Below are 17906 nucleotides of genomic sequence, written 5' to 3' on the forward strand. Positions count from 1 at the left end.
CATCTTCTAACTTCGAAATTATCGAATTTCTGAAATTTTTCATTTTCGAATGTTTAAGAAATCGCAAATGCCCATTTCAGTCATTTAAAAAACTTCAAATTCATCTTAAAGTAACACGTATTGAAACGTTCTCAATACCCTCTATATTCATACAAAGTCTAATCAATAAGATTTTTATTTTATTATAAGGATATTTCTATGAATATAGCTAAAGAAATGGAATTTACATAAAAATTTGTTTCGTTTACCAAACATTACAGTAAATACCCTACTTTGAATATTTTATATATTTTTGATGAACATTAATGAACTTTAATTACTCATTAATTGAAGCGCTCCTAACATACGTTCAGGTAGCACGTTAATCAAATTTGACTTGAAAATATATCTAGAAGGGGGCAAGTATGCCTTGGACAATTAAATTCAGCGAGTAGCCTAAAGCTTACCCTTGAAAACGTGCTTTGTTTCACGTCGATATCTCAATTCGTTTCCGAGATACTGGCCTTTAAATTCCTACGATGTTTAGTGCGGCGTGACTATGTCGGCGCAACGTAGATTTTCCTGGAAACGCGTAAGTTGCTACTAGCAATAAACCCGCTGACTCAACGACTGTCACTGACCAGCGCACGCCTGACTATAACGGAACGGGTCGGTGTGTGAGTGCGAACGAGAGGTCCAAGTGTGTTGGAGCGAAACGCACACAGTTGGTATGAAAAATTAGACTTGTCTTTAAACGACGATATCCGAAGAACGGAGCGTCGTATCGACATGATTCAAAAAGCATTTTGAAGGGAAGATTTTCACACTTTCGATAGTGTCAAAAAAGTTTTCGTTGACTTTTGCGTATCTGTAATATCAGACGGAAAAGAACGTGAGATTTTAATGAGTCTGAGGAATCGGATTGAGATTTAGATTTATTTTCTACTTAAAATTGACACGAAGTTCTATTGATTTTTATTTATTTCCTACGTACCACGTGATAAGATTAATGTCGACTAATACCGAAATGAAATTTTTGAAAATATAATATGTCGAATACGTTTCAGAGGACATTTCAAATTTCTCTTGTATTTATTTTACCGTTTAAATTGAGATGAAATTTGGTTAGTTTCTGACAATCTCCTTCGCCTTATTGAAATTCTGGCTGAGTGAAAGCTGTATGTAAATGAAATTTATACAAATTACTGACCGTATACCAATGGAAATATCAAAATCCACTCTCATCGTTCAAATTGACACAATTTTACGAAATTTCGTTACTTTCTATTAATTTGCTGCATATTATTTGGCGTTTATAACCGATTCCGTGTAATTAACGTGATTCTACTAATCGCACTATATATGTCGCTTTGTTGATGAATCTGCGTGTTCTCATGATTAATGAAACAAACAACCGCATAATCAATACTTCCACCGGCTGTAAATAATTAATGAAAATGCTTTATATTATAATCAGCGGGTAATTGTTGCGTACTCCAATTCCTCGAAGTCAAAATGAATAATTAATATTATTCCGTACTTTTTCCTCTCGTTCACCAACCGAGTCGTTTAACAATAACGGAAGGAATTATTTTTCGAATAAACAACATGACCTTTACAAATGAACATTCATTTTGTTTCTCATTAAATCCTGTATTTTGCGCATTTCGAAGTTTCATTCGGTCAAATTAACTTTTTATTCGGATAAATATTAAAATTTCCATACAGACAGTAATAAAGATGTATTTCGATGAAATTAATTTTTAAATTAAATTCGTATTCATTTCAAATGCAAGAAAATAAAGATCATAAAGGAATATTATAGTTGACTTCTATTATTATCATATATAAATAATCAATTCTCTCTAAAAGTAGGCGAATGCTCTTATTGAAAGCGGAAACTGGGCCAGCAAAACGGGGATTCGTGTAGCGACGTCGAATCAAATCAATCTGTTAACATAGCCAATCTTCGGAATTGCTCGACTCGAAAGCGTGCGATCAGTGGAAATGGCCGGCCACGATGTCGTGACACGAACAAATATTCGACCTAATCACCACGATCTCACAATGTCATCATGAATGTTTCTAGTACAATAGAAACTCTATCTACGCTTCCATTATTTTTAATTCTATTCTAAAATTAGAATTGTGGTAAATCTATTGAAATGATGATTTTTAGATTCCTTGTTTTCGTTACTACACTCTATACTATATTTTAAAGTCACTTGATTATAGTCTTGCAGTTATTATGTTTGATACTCACATTATAATTACATCTAATTACTGTCTTATAGTCGGTACACTATATTATCTTTATGACAGATTACTTTTCTGTTAAAAATAGAAAAATACATATGATGATAATATTCCATTACAATGTTTCTTCAAAAAATACGATTTTTTATATACGAAAGTGATATGTGTAATTTAAAACTTGTGTATTTTCATAGGCTGATCTAAATTGCGATATATTTGAAATCATACTATCCTAAAATTGTTAAAGACACGAATTAAATCAGGAATGAATGAAGAAAACACTGTTCAGAGTATTCCATGAAGCTATGCAAAATATTCACAAATGAAAGAGATCTGTATCCAGCTGAAGCTGAAATTTAATCCTTGCACAACGTTTCCTCGATTCTATTTACGCGCAACGAAATTAGCTTTATTCTAGGATCGAATTGATTCGAAACATCGAGTTGTTTCTCTATGCAAAGGATGCAGCCCTTGATCAGAGAAGCGGCTAAAAGCTGATCCTTTGAAATGGTAACACTAAAAGGGTCATGTATAAACTTTCCTCCATAATGAACTCTTACTCAAGTGTTAATTAGTGGTAACGTTAGATTAGAGCTTGGAAAGCTTACGCGGCTAGAAGCCCAAGACTCATTTGTTTATCTCTTTACTAGGTAGGCGAAGTCTGACTTGCTTCCTTCACCTGGATGGGTTGAATATGTGAAGCTTACTTAGGATGGCTGAGTGCTTTGTAATATCTAGGAAACTACTATAGACGTCTGAATCTTGTTTGACTAAGTTAGGTATTTAATAGGATTTCTATCTCAAAATGTAAATCTTTAAATTTTCGCAATTCCACATCAAATATTCGATATTCAAATATCTCAAATACCAAAGTTTCACAAATTTTTATAATCTCATATAGCAACATTTTTTAAGATTCCTATCAAACTTGGAATTTTCAATTTCCCCCTAAAACCAATAGACGATAGCCAACGTAATTAAGCATTATAAGAAACATTAGCCTTCACGGATCTTAAAATACAAAAAGCGCAACGAAACACCATTTACTCATAACATCAAATATAACAATAAACCCAAATTTCACATTCTGATTGCCCCACATCTTGACAACAACTCATTAACGCTCAATCTATGTATTATCTTACTACTCACTCTAGGAATACGTCGGATTCGCTTCTGGGTAAGACCAACCTCGGCAAAACGATCGCCTTCTTGCGTCTACTCTTCAGCGTTTGCGCGGAAAACTGGAATTCCATAGATTGAATCGGCGAATATGGACTCAAAATGGTAATCTTCCTGTCGCTGCCACCTGGACTGGTCAGAGAAAACACATTGGAAGGCGGTGGTAAACTAAGATGCTGCGGGATTTTTCTCTCCAGCCCAGTATTGGCAAACAGACCACGTCTAACTTCGGCATTTAGACTCTCCTCTCTATGAAGATCGTCGCTACTCTTTGACTCAACAGTCATGATCCTCCTAACGTCACTGCTAGAAGATGTCAAGAAGCTCCTGTAATGACTCTTGGAACTTGTCACGTGAGACTCTGAAGACAGTGACAGAGACTCCAAGCTCTTAGAATCCTCTATGTATCGCTCATCCGCGCTCAGAAAGTTCCTCGAGGTTCTAAGACTCTCCATAGATCGAACTGTCATCTGAGTCTCACTCCCTGTGGTTAGAAGATGCTGTTGTTGTTTCTGAATCTTGGACAGACTCTTCACTTCGGGTTCGTAATCCTCCTGACTCGACGAAGACTGAGGGCTTCGATGGAACAGACCTAGACAAGCAGATCTGTTCTCAGGAAACCTGGATATTTTGCTCCCTCCCTCGCCCACTCTTAGGCTGGTCCTCGTAATAGCCTGCTGTCGAGTCATCAGAAGAGACTCTGCTTCCTCTGGAACGTCCAGGGAATGACAATGTCTGTCTGAGATCCTGGTACCCTTTTCATCGGTCACTAGGGGCTCTGAGGTGTCCTCATCTTTTGAGATATTCTCCACTTTATTATCGGAGGCACCGTCCATGGTGTCAGAATCTTCCGTGGAGCCCTTTTGATGTCTTGCTTCGAACCTGTTTCTGGATATAGATTTCGAAGACAATAGGAGCTTGCTTTCTGATTCTTTGTGAGACAACTTGTTGACCAAGGTTAGAGATTCTCGTTTCTCATCTGTGTCGTCATCATCCATTTTTTAGAGTTTCTGGGTAACACACAGGTTGATGCGGAAGTAGAAATGGTTTATAGGAGAGGATTGGAGAGGATTTTAAATGGCATAGGCAGATTGAGTGGGTTTGGGCCGAAACAGCGCTGATAATCTCGTAGTTCGGGTCACGGATGACCGTATCTTGATCCCTGTTGGGTTTCCCGAATCATCACAATGAGAATCACGGTAGCCACGATACGGCTCGAGCCTATTTCTGTCTCTTACGATGTCTCGTTCGGCGTCTAACTGGGAAGCTGAAAGAGTTAAGACCTGTGTCTTTTAGTGTCATTGGGCTTTCGGGTCTTTTCTTTTGGAGTACCATTAGTCACCTTGGAATTTTTTGATTTCTATCATTTTGCATTTAATTAAATTCAATCTTCAACTAGAATGTATCAGATATTTTATATTTGAAATTCAATCGAATTTAATTTAAAATGGAAGATTATAGTTTCTACCATTTTATCGTTACAACTTAATTTAATTGAATTTAATTTTGAACGAAAACTGATGGTTTCTGTAATACAGCATTTGGAATAGTTGCGACGGGAGATTTAGCGAACTATTTGAATCTGGATCGACTATAACCAAATAGGTTTATCATAGCTCTACTATCGACTAGATAACCCGATAGATTAACCCAGAAACGTTTGGCTCTCAAGGATTAGCATGCTTTCGCGTGAGCCTATATCCAGGTACGAATCGTTATGGATGAGCATGTTTCTCTCATCTAATTTCAGATCGTTCATTAACTACTAGCGATATTTCGAGTTCAAGTTATCAAGCAGACCTTGATGAAGTTGATTATGTTCTATTATTGTACAACAGATTTTACGATGATACGCATCATAGCTATACACATCGATAGTAATTTACTTTCGTGTGATTAATTTGCTAAATATTCAATGCAGGTATATTTCGATTTTTCTAAGACTGTCATTAAAGTTTTTTAATTTGTTAGCTGAATGAACGAATAATTTATTCGACCCAATAGCCTAAATTTAAATAAGATTAGAATAATATGGAAACAAGCGATTGATTCTCAAATATCATCAAATCTACAAAAATTTAATTATCGCAGATCAAAAATCCTCTGAAACTGAAGCACCAGTGGATCATACCTATAGCAGGAAACAGTATCAGGTTCCTCTACCTTTGACTATTTTGTACTAGCGATCAATTTTCCATGAAACATCACCCTTTCGTACTTTTTCGTTCCACTTTCGTGCAGCTATGAAAAGTCGCATGGATGAGAGCCTGGGAACGGAAGATCGATCCGTCTCGCATCACCGGTTGATCCAATCGTCGTTAGCATCGATTCTAGCGAGCGCGTTAACGCGATTGCCACAATTTTACGACGGCAACAATCTAATATCTCACTTTAAACGATCAGCCGAATTGCCTGAAGTGGCATTAGGTTAATCGATCCCTGTAAAATCCAGTTTCAAGCTTTTTTTCTCTGGAGAGAGTCGCACACTGCGCTATCGATCTCGAGTTTGAAAGAATAGTGGGGAATTAAACGGTTTTAAATTTTTGAAACTAGATTCTACAAAAACTGTTGCTTGCAAATATTGCCAATTACGGCGATCCATAGACAGGCTACGTGGTTGCTGTGGTTTTTCAAGTTGAAATGGGTCGTTGTTTTGGAATTCGATGTTTCAATATCGTTACATTATTAAGTTAATTTCATGCTGGTTTGCAAACACAACGTTTCATTTGGAACGAGACTGGCATTGAAGGCTCGAACGATCGTTATTGAAATTGATCGAAGGGAGAATTGTAAGTATGTGGAATATTGTTTATCGAAAATTAATTGATTCTCTGGTAATACATTTAACAAGCACGAGATGAGATGATATACTAATGATTTTATCGTTCGATGTCACTTTAACACCAATTAATTCAATTCACCATTTAACACCAATTAATTTAATTCAAAAACTAAGAACCACGTAGTTCGCGAACGTGTGTGTGAAAGAGGCTACCTCATTTTCGAAACAGGTCAAAACCGTCCCACTCGTAAAACCTACCCCGCTCTCCTCAAGAATGATAATCGTCGTCCTGAAAATGGAACAACCCTGTCAAGGTCTCAATTAACCACTTTAAAATTAATGCGAAGCATTCACGGACGCAAAACCTATTAAGAATTTTTAAGTCCCTCATCGTATGAACCGTATAGTCATCGACTATACATCTCAAAATATAATATAGTCGTCGACCATAAAACTCAATTGTCGACACTGGTACGTCGATAATTTCAAACTCGGCACGCATAAACATTAAAAAATTCCAGCAATAATATCCAACAAAACGACAGATAAAATGACGGATAAAGGAAAGTTGATAGCTAAAAATGACTAAAGTTCATAGCGTATCAATTTTCAGAGTTTCTTCTACTCGCCATTATAACTCGAGTTGAGATCGAATTTCATCCGTAGACGAAACGAAATCAGAGCCAGAGGACGAAACAACTCGCCATTGAAATTAAGAGAGAAATTGTTCAGATCGAATTAGCGACGCGTGATTAATTCACGCAACTGCATTTGGAAATAGGATACGTCTGCACAGATGGTCCCCAACACGAACAATACGGACAATAGATGTGTGCTCGGACGCCTCTCGCTTTGCGACGCAAATGGCGTTTAATTTAGGCAACGATTGCCAGGGGAATGCGTTCGATATTAAGGGACACCGTTTCATATATTCTTGGACCCATCCTCTGTGGGAGATGATCGCCTGGAGCACGTTTCTAAATTTATTTTCAACAGCTTTAGGATGAGTCGTTTCGAGGATCGAATGATGCTTATTAATAGATACTATGGTAGCATGAACATTGGCGCGAGTTCGCGAACCCCAAGTGATTCGGTGATTTAGTATGTTAGGGGAATCTTTTATAGGGAATTGTCAGATTATCGTATTCCCCTTTTCGTATCATTTTTACAATGCTCTTTGAAGAATGCTCTATGGTTTCTATATAGTCTTTTAGTGCACACATTCTGGCCACGTTCTTTTAATGAACAATTCGATAAATCAAAATATATTTTTCTCGTTAGATATTACAATTTTTATTGCGCTCGTAATTCACGTTAATTCAGCTTCAACGTCCCGAGGCTTTCCTTTTAGTTTTTACCAGAGTACTCAACTACGATACTTTACTCAATACCCAATCCTAACCTCAATGTCAATGATCGAGTCAGAAGCTTTTAATTCCTGAAACAGAATCTACAGAATAGTTCTTTGTTGTAAACTCAACAAACGATCTAATTTCTCGTGGCTGTACCGTTTTTCCCGATATCTTTTTCCCTTTGCCAACATTGCTCGGTAAGCAATCTCCGCATTCCGCTCCAATTAATTATCCTCCACGCTCATTCGAGGTTGCAACAAGAGGATGAAAAGTTCATGGAGACGAAGAATCTCAATTACATTCGGACTTCGTTTATTGCCAATTATATTTATAATCGACGCAAGTGTGCTCGACGATTTTATATATTCACGTGTATTTCAATTTTATCGAACGGATTGATAATTCGTCCATTCTCTGGAAATGCCTTTAAGACAAAGCAAACAGTTTTCTGAAACGTGACATTAAAAAACATGACAATTAACGTGAGATTGTTCGATTGCTATTATATTTTCATACACGTAATATACGCTGTGACTCATATCGACTCTCGAATATCATTCAGGCGAATATTTCCTGAGACGTTGCCGCAGTTGTCTCCCAGGGTGTTTCCGACAAAACATAATTAATGGAGCACCTTCCAGGTCAACGGTCATGTTACTATCATGTTGCAGGAATAAAGCGACGACAGAATGATAAATTCTTGAAAATATAAATATTTGAATTGGATCGAAGGAAAAAGACGAATGGTTGAAAAGGAATTATCTTTCGAGGATTATAGTCCTTTCACGAACATTATGGCAGTATTGCACAGCTCTTTTTTAATGAAAATCTGCGCATTTCTTCGTTTACGTGGATCCAGTCCAATCATCGTTCTATATAAACGGAATATCTCAGTTGAAATACGATAGAATACTAACTTGTGAAATATTCGAATAGTTATTTTCACCATTTCGATGAATAATGTTTATTATTTTGTTATCTCGTGAGATATTATAAATAAAAAAGAAATCGTATTATAGTTTGATAATCTAACAGATAGATTTGCATAATTAAAAAACAGTCGAAAGGAGGAGGCTATAAATAAAGATAATATTAATAGATAATTTTTAACAATCGTTGAAAATTTCCCGATAGCAGGGAAACGTGCCAGAATTCTTTCGTTCGATTGCTTGAGAGCTCTACAACTCGACCTTTGCCAATTTAATGTTTTAAGGAGCGAGGAACCACCCACCCACGTCGTTTCACACGATTTATCGTGTCGACATTTAGTTACACTTCCCTTAATCCGAGTAATAAAAAAGTTTTACGCTAAGCCACCCACTCGACGTTGTTTAATATTATGAGCGAGTTTATATCGATGGAAGAAAAATATAATCGAAGAAAGAGAAGCATAGGAGGGAAAAAGAAAACAATCAAAATCAGAAGAAAGAAGAAACGATTAATCGAAAAATCGTGAAGCTCGAGAGAACAAGTCCTAGGCATAAAAATATAACCGCCGATTGAAACACTCGTGAAGAGACCCCGATGCGCTGCAACGAAAGGCAGAAAAGGTAATGAAAATCAAAATACGAAAGCCAATTAGTCTAAAAATGTGGAAGCTGGAAAGAATAGATTCTACGCATTGAATCTCGTCGAGACTCGTAAAAAAACTGGCGAGCTTCGACAAAAGATAAAAAAAGGATGAAAACTAAACTACGGAAGCCAATTAGTGTAAAAATTGTAAAGCCCGAAAGAACAGATCCGACACATAAAAGTCCAACTCCTAATTGTGACACCCGCCAAGACCTCGCAAAGGTACAGGTGCGCTTCGACAGAGGGAAGAATGGAAAGCAAAAAGAGAATCAAAATCGCAAGAAAGAAGACCAACTAATCCAACGTCACGGAAGACCGACTCAGAGGCCTATGGTACTATTATCGACGCTATCAGAGAATTAGATCACGACTGCGTGGGTCAGGCGTTCAGTCAGCTAGCACTTGCAGCGTGCTCATCGAAAGTGTTCCAGTTTCTCTGGCCTTTACCGTTAAAGACGAATTCCCACGCGATAGCTTCTCCTCTCAGCGATTAGTTTTCGGATAATTTAGGGGATTTCATAGGCCAGGTCGGATTCTAGCCAGATTGCCAGAGTTGTAGGTCAAAGCTAGACTTCGTCGACTGTGAACCGCTCTGATAATACACGTTATTGCAAGCCAGCTGTATCCATCGATCCAAGCAGACGCGATCCGCTCTGCACGCGCCACTTGATCATTGCCGTTTAGTAATTCACGCTACTGTGCACATTGTGCGGCGTGCGCTAGCAGATTTCAGCTTTCGCTGTCAAACTTATTGAAATAATCGTGGAAAGTATATCATCCGGAGCTTTTAGGGAATTGGACTCTCTGGCTGTGTCTAGAGAGTGGCTGCATAAAGTATTTAAGGGCTGTTTTGCTTATTACTATACTTGCACAGACCTAACATAAATCAAAGAATCGACAGTCATAAGCGTTTGGATCATCATTATTTTGGAATTTTGATTAATGTGGAATTTTGGATAGTGATGTTCATGGGTTAAGTCGTAGATTTTGGAGAGAATTTATGGCAGGAATAGCTAGACGAGATCGAAAAGAAATCAAAGACTCTTTTTTGATATCGTCGTCGATGAATTTTTCAGGGAATATTTCCATGACAAAAGGGATTTTGATTGAGATCCGAGGTGTCAATGATCTTTTGAATGAATATTTTCTTGAAAAACAAAGGAAAGAATTTCTGCCATGATTTTTAGCAAGGTGGCAACGCATATTTTAATATGAATTTTAATATAAAGAGGTGTTGATGCCTTTTTGAAAAATTATTTCGTTGGCAAAGGAGGAAGAATTTCTGTGGGGATTTTTAGCAAAGTTTCGATACATCTTTCAACGAGTATTTCCTACGCAATATTTCTTTTAGGAAAGGGACAGGAATTTTGATCGCGACGCGGATCTAAACATCTATATCACATCTCGTCATCTGGCAAACTTGCTTGATCTCCAACCTCCACCTAACATGACCTACTTTAGTTCCCAAAATTATATAAATAGTTCTTAGAAAAGAAACAGTAGCGTAGTATCCAAGTTCCATCGATCAGCGAGTACCAAGCCAAATTCTAGAATTTATAAAATTAAGGAATATTCAATAGAAAGCGTAGAGAGGAAATGCGGCGATAGTTTCGAGTTTCATTGGTTGATCGGTGATTTCCCATTCCCTTCTGGACCTTCGCGCTGCGACTCGACACCCGAAGCGTAGCATTAACTTTACTGGACCCCGGAGATGATAAAGGCCATATTCGAAGTTTGCCCGAGTCGTTGCTCACGTTATGGCGAGACATTCTAACTTTAATATCAATTCGGATGCGTCTAAGTAAGTGTTTTGTCACCTCTCTTCTTGTCCTTCTTCTTTTTTTGACAATAATAGTTAATAATCCGAAATTTTAATCCTAATTTATAATTAGGCATTTTTGTATAACACATAATATATAATTTATAATTTTCCATAAAAAAATCTCTCGGAATCATTTCCCATTTCCCCAACTAATCATTGGAAAATTATTAATCCAGGAAAGTAGTAATTTTGTTACTATTTTTATATTTCTTAATTTCTTAACCTTCCTTAATCTTCGATCAGAAATACTTCAATCTTCAAATTCGTATGATTACATAAAAACGTTATATATTCGAAAATGAAAGCAACTGTTTGCATTCCAACGATCCTCAATTGTTCGCCACGATCGAGAGTGCTCGTTAAACGAAACATTTAGAATCGAAATTCCCTATTACATGGCGCACGTTCTTGAAAAATAAACAAGTCGTGCATGAATATGTACCGTCGTTATTTGCATTTCAGACGAGATACCGTGAATTTTCATGGTGACGAATTTTATTAAAAGTTTCCGTCAATCGTGTATCGCCGCTTGAAATGCAGTTTTCCACCGGAAAAAAGAATTTATCGATCGTAAATAATCGCTTTTCGCGAGTGAAACGCTAGAGGAAATTCGGCACACGCTCGTTTGTTACGGTTGCAGGTGAATTACGGCGACAGTTTCGATAAAATTCTCGGAAATCCTCCAGAGACGGGTGTAAAATACGTAATTCGCACTATCTCCACGTGTCTGTAATATTCACAATTGATGTATTTAATATATAATATTTACGAATACATGATTTTTACTCAAATTTCGTACGACAATTAACAGCAGGATTATCAGAATTTTGGAAATAAATTTTCGTTTTGATTCGGTTTGATATAAAAATTTATAGATATTTGGTCGCAAGGCCATGAAAACAATTGAAAAGGAAATCTCAACCTTTTCAAACATAAGTTTGGAAATAATTTACAGAGATTTCGGATTTTAATCATGTTTATATATATTTTACAGTTGTAAAAGGATATAAAAATTCGCGTAACTTCAGGAAAATTCTCACAAAGTTTTAGACACACGAATTTTAACAGAACTGTCAAGAGACATCGATTTTCTTGACAACCAAGAGAAACATGCTTCTTGCGTCACAAGGAAAGGAGCTTTCGCAATCTTTCCGCATAAAACGAAGAAAGCTTCCACAGTTTCAAAGGAGAATGACTCGTTAAGAACTTTCTCAACTAAATTATAATCTCTCAGATGCAAAATCATGGATGTGAGAAAAACAGTCTGTGATAAAAAAATGACCCCTAAAATCATTTGTCTTTTGATACGATCCATCTGTCGTCTAATTTGATTGGAATGTGTCGCAACATGGAGATTCGATAATCGAACAAATATTAAATTATTTAGCGAATTCGCGCTGCTTGGAACAGCCAATCGAACTGCCGAGTTGACTCGAGCATGCAGGACCCGTAGTTAATTGGAAGCTTCCATGATATTAAAGTTTAAATTGCCATCGAAGCTGCAGCAACTTTGGTTTTGCCAAACTTCAAGTCTCCCGACACTTCAATAATTATCTTGCTTATAAATAGGGTGTTTAACGATCGCGTTATCTCGATAAATTATTAAATTAATTAGCTCGTTTCTTCTTCCCATATTTTTTTACTCTTTCAAAGTACTAACATTTTTCATGTTCTCATCTACCTTTTGTGAAATTGATAAAAAGAAAAAGAAAAAAAGATAGAATTAGAGAATGTCAGAATTTCGTATACTTATACTAAATTTTGGTGCTCTATGTCTCTCTGTTCGGTTCTTATAATTTTATTTGACAAGTTTGGATATTTTATATTTTCGTTACTTTTTAATGGCACGTATCATTAATACCTAGAATGCACATTGATCGACGATGAAAATTATTGTACAATAAGTATAATTATTAATGAAGATTCGTCGTACTGCTTATATTTCAGTGGATCAAGATATTATAATATTATCTTCCAGTAAACTTTCTCTCTCCTATGAAAAATTTCTCTTAATTAGCACTAATAAGTGAGATGATTAAGAAAGGTCATAAAGTCGAGCAAGATTCTCGAAACTCCATAAATAACGATCGCGTCTGAGATAATAATTATCGAGGCAGAAAGAAATTAAATTACAGTTCACAATTAAATCTTTGCTAACTGAATAATTTACAATTATTACGAGTTAATCCTGGCAACTCGTGTACTACGTTATACAAAATTTCTTATTGCGAATCTTTCATTTCTCAATTTCTTAATTTCACGACCATCTCATCGACGAACTCGTAACTCGAAATGTTTCGAAAACACCTATCTCCCCTATAAACTAAACGAAAAAGATTTCGAAACATACGTTCGCAGGAGCGAGGAAGAATTTCTCAATTCAAGAACAAATAAATAGACAAAACGAAACGTTGGAAGGAAGATTGGCAAAATAAAATCAAAAGGTTTCCCATCGAGAGTTCGATAGTATCGTTTAGCGAGCTTCTTGTGTAAAGAAGAGATTGTGGATTTCTCGAGCGATGCGAGGAGAGAGAGAGAGAGAGAGAGAGAGAGAGAGAAAGAGAAAGACCAACAATTTCCAATCACGAACGCAACCTTTTTGTACGAGAGAATTTTCCAGCGAAAACTCCCGCGAGAAAATCTATTTTTTTTTTTTCAGGGAACGTTGTCTGCTGCTCGGGGAATCCCTCGAGAGTTGACTTAAACTACCCGTTTAATTTATTTATGAGTGATTTCTATGCGACCCATAACTCGAGCTCTTTTACTCCCTTCGTATTATAACGAACAGAAGCTAATTTTTTTAATTCTATTTGTTTGCTCCAAGGGCTTCACCTAATTGCTTTAATCTTCGTGTTAATTTACTTGCTCCATTCGATATTCGTTGTTACTTCGTTTATGAAGGAATTATTAAACGATTCGTTCGCGATTGTCATAAATTGATTTGTACGTGTGGAATTCAATTTATTTTCCTGGAAATTCGTTTAGCTGCGACTAACCTTGATTTATGGGTAATTGCCTTAATAAATTCGGAATGAAGCATTCAGCAATGAAGCACTCCTAATTGTGTTTGCAGATATGTACATGTTGATGATAAATTCGATGATTGCCTCTTGCAATTGAAATATTCTGCAATTTTTAGAAAATCACAAAATTCTAATTCTTCAATTTTAGAGCAAAGAATTTAGCAAAGTAACGATATCGAGTATCAAATATCAAGTATCAATGGCATTAAATTACATGCAAGCGAACATAGTAAGAAATAAAAGGTGACATCGTGTCGTGTAAAATGTAATAGCAGCTTCGTGAAGTGAAAAAAGTTTGTTGCAATTTAATCGGACGATAGTATCAAGTGAGATAAATAATTATTAGTCGAGTATCAGTAGTAATCATGGTATCGAGTTACACAAAAGTAAATATTACTGATACGAAAAGAAGATATTTGATAACATAACTAATAATGATATCAAGTGTCAAATTAATTAGCAGTCAAGCGTGAATAGTATTAAATTACACAGTTTCACGCTTACTGCGTCAGAATTAGGAGTTCGTCCATTTCACGTGGCGTGGTAAAATAAATCGTTCCACAGGCATCGAACAGCATTGGCTATTTTTCACGTTTCGCGGGGGAAATGATGCGAGCATCGAGGATGAAACACGGCCAATCCAAGCTTCTCGTACAATCGACAACGACCGATATCGATCGACTTAATTCGTCGATTCTCCTGCAACGTTTCGCTAGAGATAAACCATTTGTTTATTCTAAAGATGCTGCCACTTTCCATCGAACGTGTAATTTTAAGAAAAATTCTTTTTATTTTGAACATCAATCTGTGGAAATAAATTAGAATGTTCCAGAGATCCGTAAAATAGGATATTTGTAACTTTCCGGGTATCTTTTAGAGTCTTTTAAGCTACTAATTTCAGTGTAAAAGTTTGATCGTTGTGAAATTAAAAAACTCTATGCATATGGAAATTCAAAAGTTTGAAAGTTTTTGTTTCCCTCGAAATTTTTTAATTTTTCCAAAATACCATTGTAAGTCAGTATCGATGCTAGTATTATAAACAAATAATAATGAAAATATTCGACAAAATGTTCGATGAAAATACCGTGTAAGCCTGTGGGAATATTTTTTACCTTTTCATGAAAATTTTCCACACAAGATTTGACATATTATTTTCTGTTGCACGAAAAATACTGGAATTTTATTTCGAAATACTTAATCCTCCAATTTTTCCCAGCATCCCCCTTTACAAAGTAATCATCCCACAATTTTATTCAAAAGGATGGAACATCCATATAATTAGATTATTTAACGTGAACATTGTTCCCGTTACGTGTTATTTTAACAAAGGACGCATTCGTTCATTGTGAAAGCAATACTACCTTGAATACTACACGCAGAATACGAAATATCAACTCGTTAAAGTAACATTTTTGTCTGTAACGCTCGTACCTTTATAAAGTTTACAATGTTCATTCTTTTTATCAAAGACACGTGTAACCTTTAGTAAATGCGAATGGTAAGAAAGTTAAATTAAATGAATTTATAAGAATGCATTGTAATTCTATATGGAAAAATAACGTTTACATTGTTCGACAAAGTCTAGTTGGAAAGTCTAATTGAGAAAAAGATTCTGAGCTGTAATTTACTTTATTTCTAATTTTAAACAGTCGTATTCTTAAATATTTAATAGCCAAACTCTCGTACCAACGTTTTTTTTAATTTCAACCGAATGCTTTCATTTTTCTGCAAACAATCTTTCAAAGTTAATTTCTGTATTCTGCAATTATAAGAAGCAAAGTTTCTTTCGTTATGGCACTTTCTGTGTTTCGTAAATACATAATGACGTACGATAAAGTTTTTAACAAAATTTCAATCATTTCGCAGAGTAAATTCGATATAACTGTCGCTCTTACTTATTTAGGGAAATAAAAAATCTCACGAAAAATTGGAGAAATTGCGATAGGCGAGTACGGATTTGCCATTTCGGAGAAAAAAGCTTATCGTTTAGCTGACGTACAAGCGTGGTTGAATTCGTTAATCACATAGACACGGAGCTCGTTAAACGTTCCAATGAATTCTCATAAAACTCTTTAATTACACGTCCACCGTTTCGCATTACGTAAAAATGAATCAAAATTGATCAAAGAGAAAGACAAATATTGTAAAAAATGGTGTAGGAGTGTCTTTGAAAAAAGTTTGACGTTTTAAACATTTAAAAATCATGTTGATCTACTAAGGTAATCATATTCTCTAAATATTATTCAAAGGGGATCTACCTCAATATTTCAAATAAAATTCAACTAAAAAATTCTTTTAGTATTACACGCTAGAAGTCAAGTATCGCATACTTAAAATGTAGGATCACATTCTACATAATCTCATGCCATTCTACAAATATATGTACTACAAAAATGAAACAGAAATTGTATCATATTTTGCAAGAACTATCGAATTAAAACGATATGTTCGTACTTCTACAATTAGAATAAAATTCAATTGAGAAATTCATTGAGAATTATACACTGCAAGCTAGTATCGTGTGCTTAAGATACTTGTGATATGAAATAATGGTTTCTATCTAATCCTTACGATATGAAATAGTGCCCTCTATCTAGTCCTGTAGAAACGATATCAAACTGATATCACGAGTAGGACGACAATAGAATGTCCACAATACGATCGACCGACACGAGTGCGTCCTAACTCGCAGAAAACGGCTATAGCATTTTGCATAATTCAAACTGTAGCCTTCTAGCTCATTGTTCCATTTTCATCCTTTCTCCCGCAGCCTTTTACCTGTTTCTTCCCACCTCACTCGTTGGTTTAGGCTATTTCCTTTATCAAACATCATTATACTATAATTTTAAAAAGGATACGAGCGAATTGTCTCGTCTGATCTCTAAAAATACTTTTCTCTACAAACGGAGTCTACCGCTTATACGGATTATAAGATGCTGCAAGAAAAATTAGGACCGCTGCTAATTTACTATGCCTGAGAAAGAAACATAGAGGCAGAGTTAAGATTAGAATAAATTAGGAAATTTAGGAATGAAAACTAGGAGACAGCAGGCAAAGCGTTTGATAAAAATGTTCTTCGTGAAACTGTGCTCTTAAATAGAATGGAATTTGTATTGGATGAAACATATGCTAATCGCAATCAATTTATTAGAACAGCAGAAAAAGGGATAAAATGGGGGGAAATATTTTCAGGAAATATTTTAATAGAACCGTTAACAAGATTCCTCGATTCTATCCACCAGTCCTTTTAACTGAAAATACAAGAGAAACTGCAAAATAAATATTACAAAAAGGAAAGCAACACAAAGCTAAGTTCGCCGAGCAAACGCCGTTCTACAATTGTTAAAATGCTCCTCGACAAAAATAAAAACCTAACTGCGTATTTCATTAATTCCCCTCTAATTAAAAGAAAACTTTCAAACGAATACAACCTTTTTTCTATTTCTCAAATACTATGAGAAGCTTTTTAAAAGTTTAATCAACGGTAGTTCAAGGCGAGCAGATACAGTACACTGCAGTTTCGACAGTGGCAATTTTTCCAAGTTGCTGGAAATGGAAACCAGAGCCATAGGCTCCCTTAAAATACAAACAAGCCTGTACAATTCTCTGCAACTAGTTTGTATTTGGTCGAGCAACGAGCACGAATTAGCCCCGGGCGACAGCGTTTTCTGGGTTCAAGGAGATAGTTTGTCCACGTTGCACGGAATTGGCTCGTCGAATTACAACACGTCGTAGATATGTTCGAACCAATTGGCAAATATTCGTCGGTCTTAAAAGGGAAATTAGTGACTTTCGCGTGGCTTCCATTGCCGTTCCATGCATGTTGGTTATCTGGCATCCAACGAACGAAATTTTGCAACAGATACGGACGCTCGACTTTGCGCGATGTAAATTCCTCGCAACTTAACATTCCGGAGAAGTTATAGTCGACGATGGTC

The 17906-nt window shown here is 36.0% G+C and overlaps 1 protein-coding gene across 9 annotated transcripts in view; it reads right to left on the minus strand.

Moving 5' to 3' along the window:
- Positions 1-17906, minus strand: part of LOC100648035 (cAMP-specific 3',5'-cyclic phosphodiesterase) — a 359695-nt gene that overhangs the window by 144923 nt on the left and 196866 nt on the right. For 4 of the 9 annotated variants that reach the window (XM_012317595.3, XM_003401629.4, XM_020867265.2 and 1 more), the window contains exon 2: positions 3388-4684. The exons of the other annotated variants lie outside the window; for them this stretch is intronic. In XM_012317595.3, the coding sequence (XP_012172985.2) occupies positions 3388-4415 (1028 nt within the window). In that variant the 5' untranslated portion in view covers positions 4416-4684. The remainder of the gene's footprint in view (positions 1-3387; positions 4685-17906) is intronic. 9 annotated transcript variants of the gene reach the window in all.

Source organism: Bombus terrestris, chromosome 16, assembly GCF_910591885.1.
Source record: "Bombus terrestris chromosome 16, iyBomTerr1.2, whole genome shotgun sequence".
Lineage (NCBI taxonomy): Eukaryota > Metazoa > Arthropoda > Insecta > Hymenoptera > Apidae > Bombus > Bombus terrestris.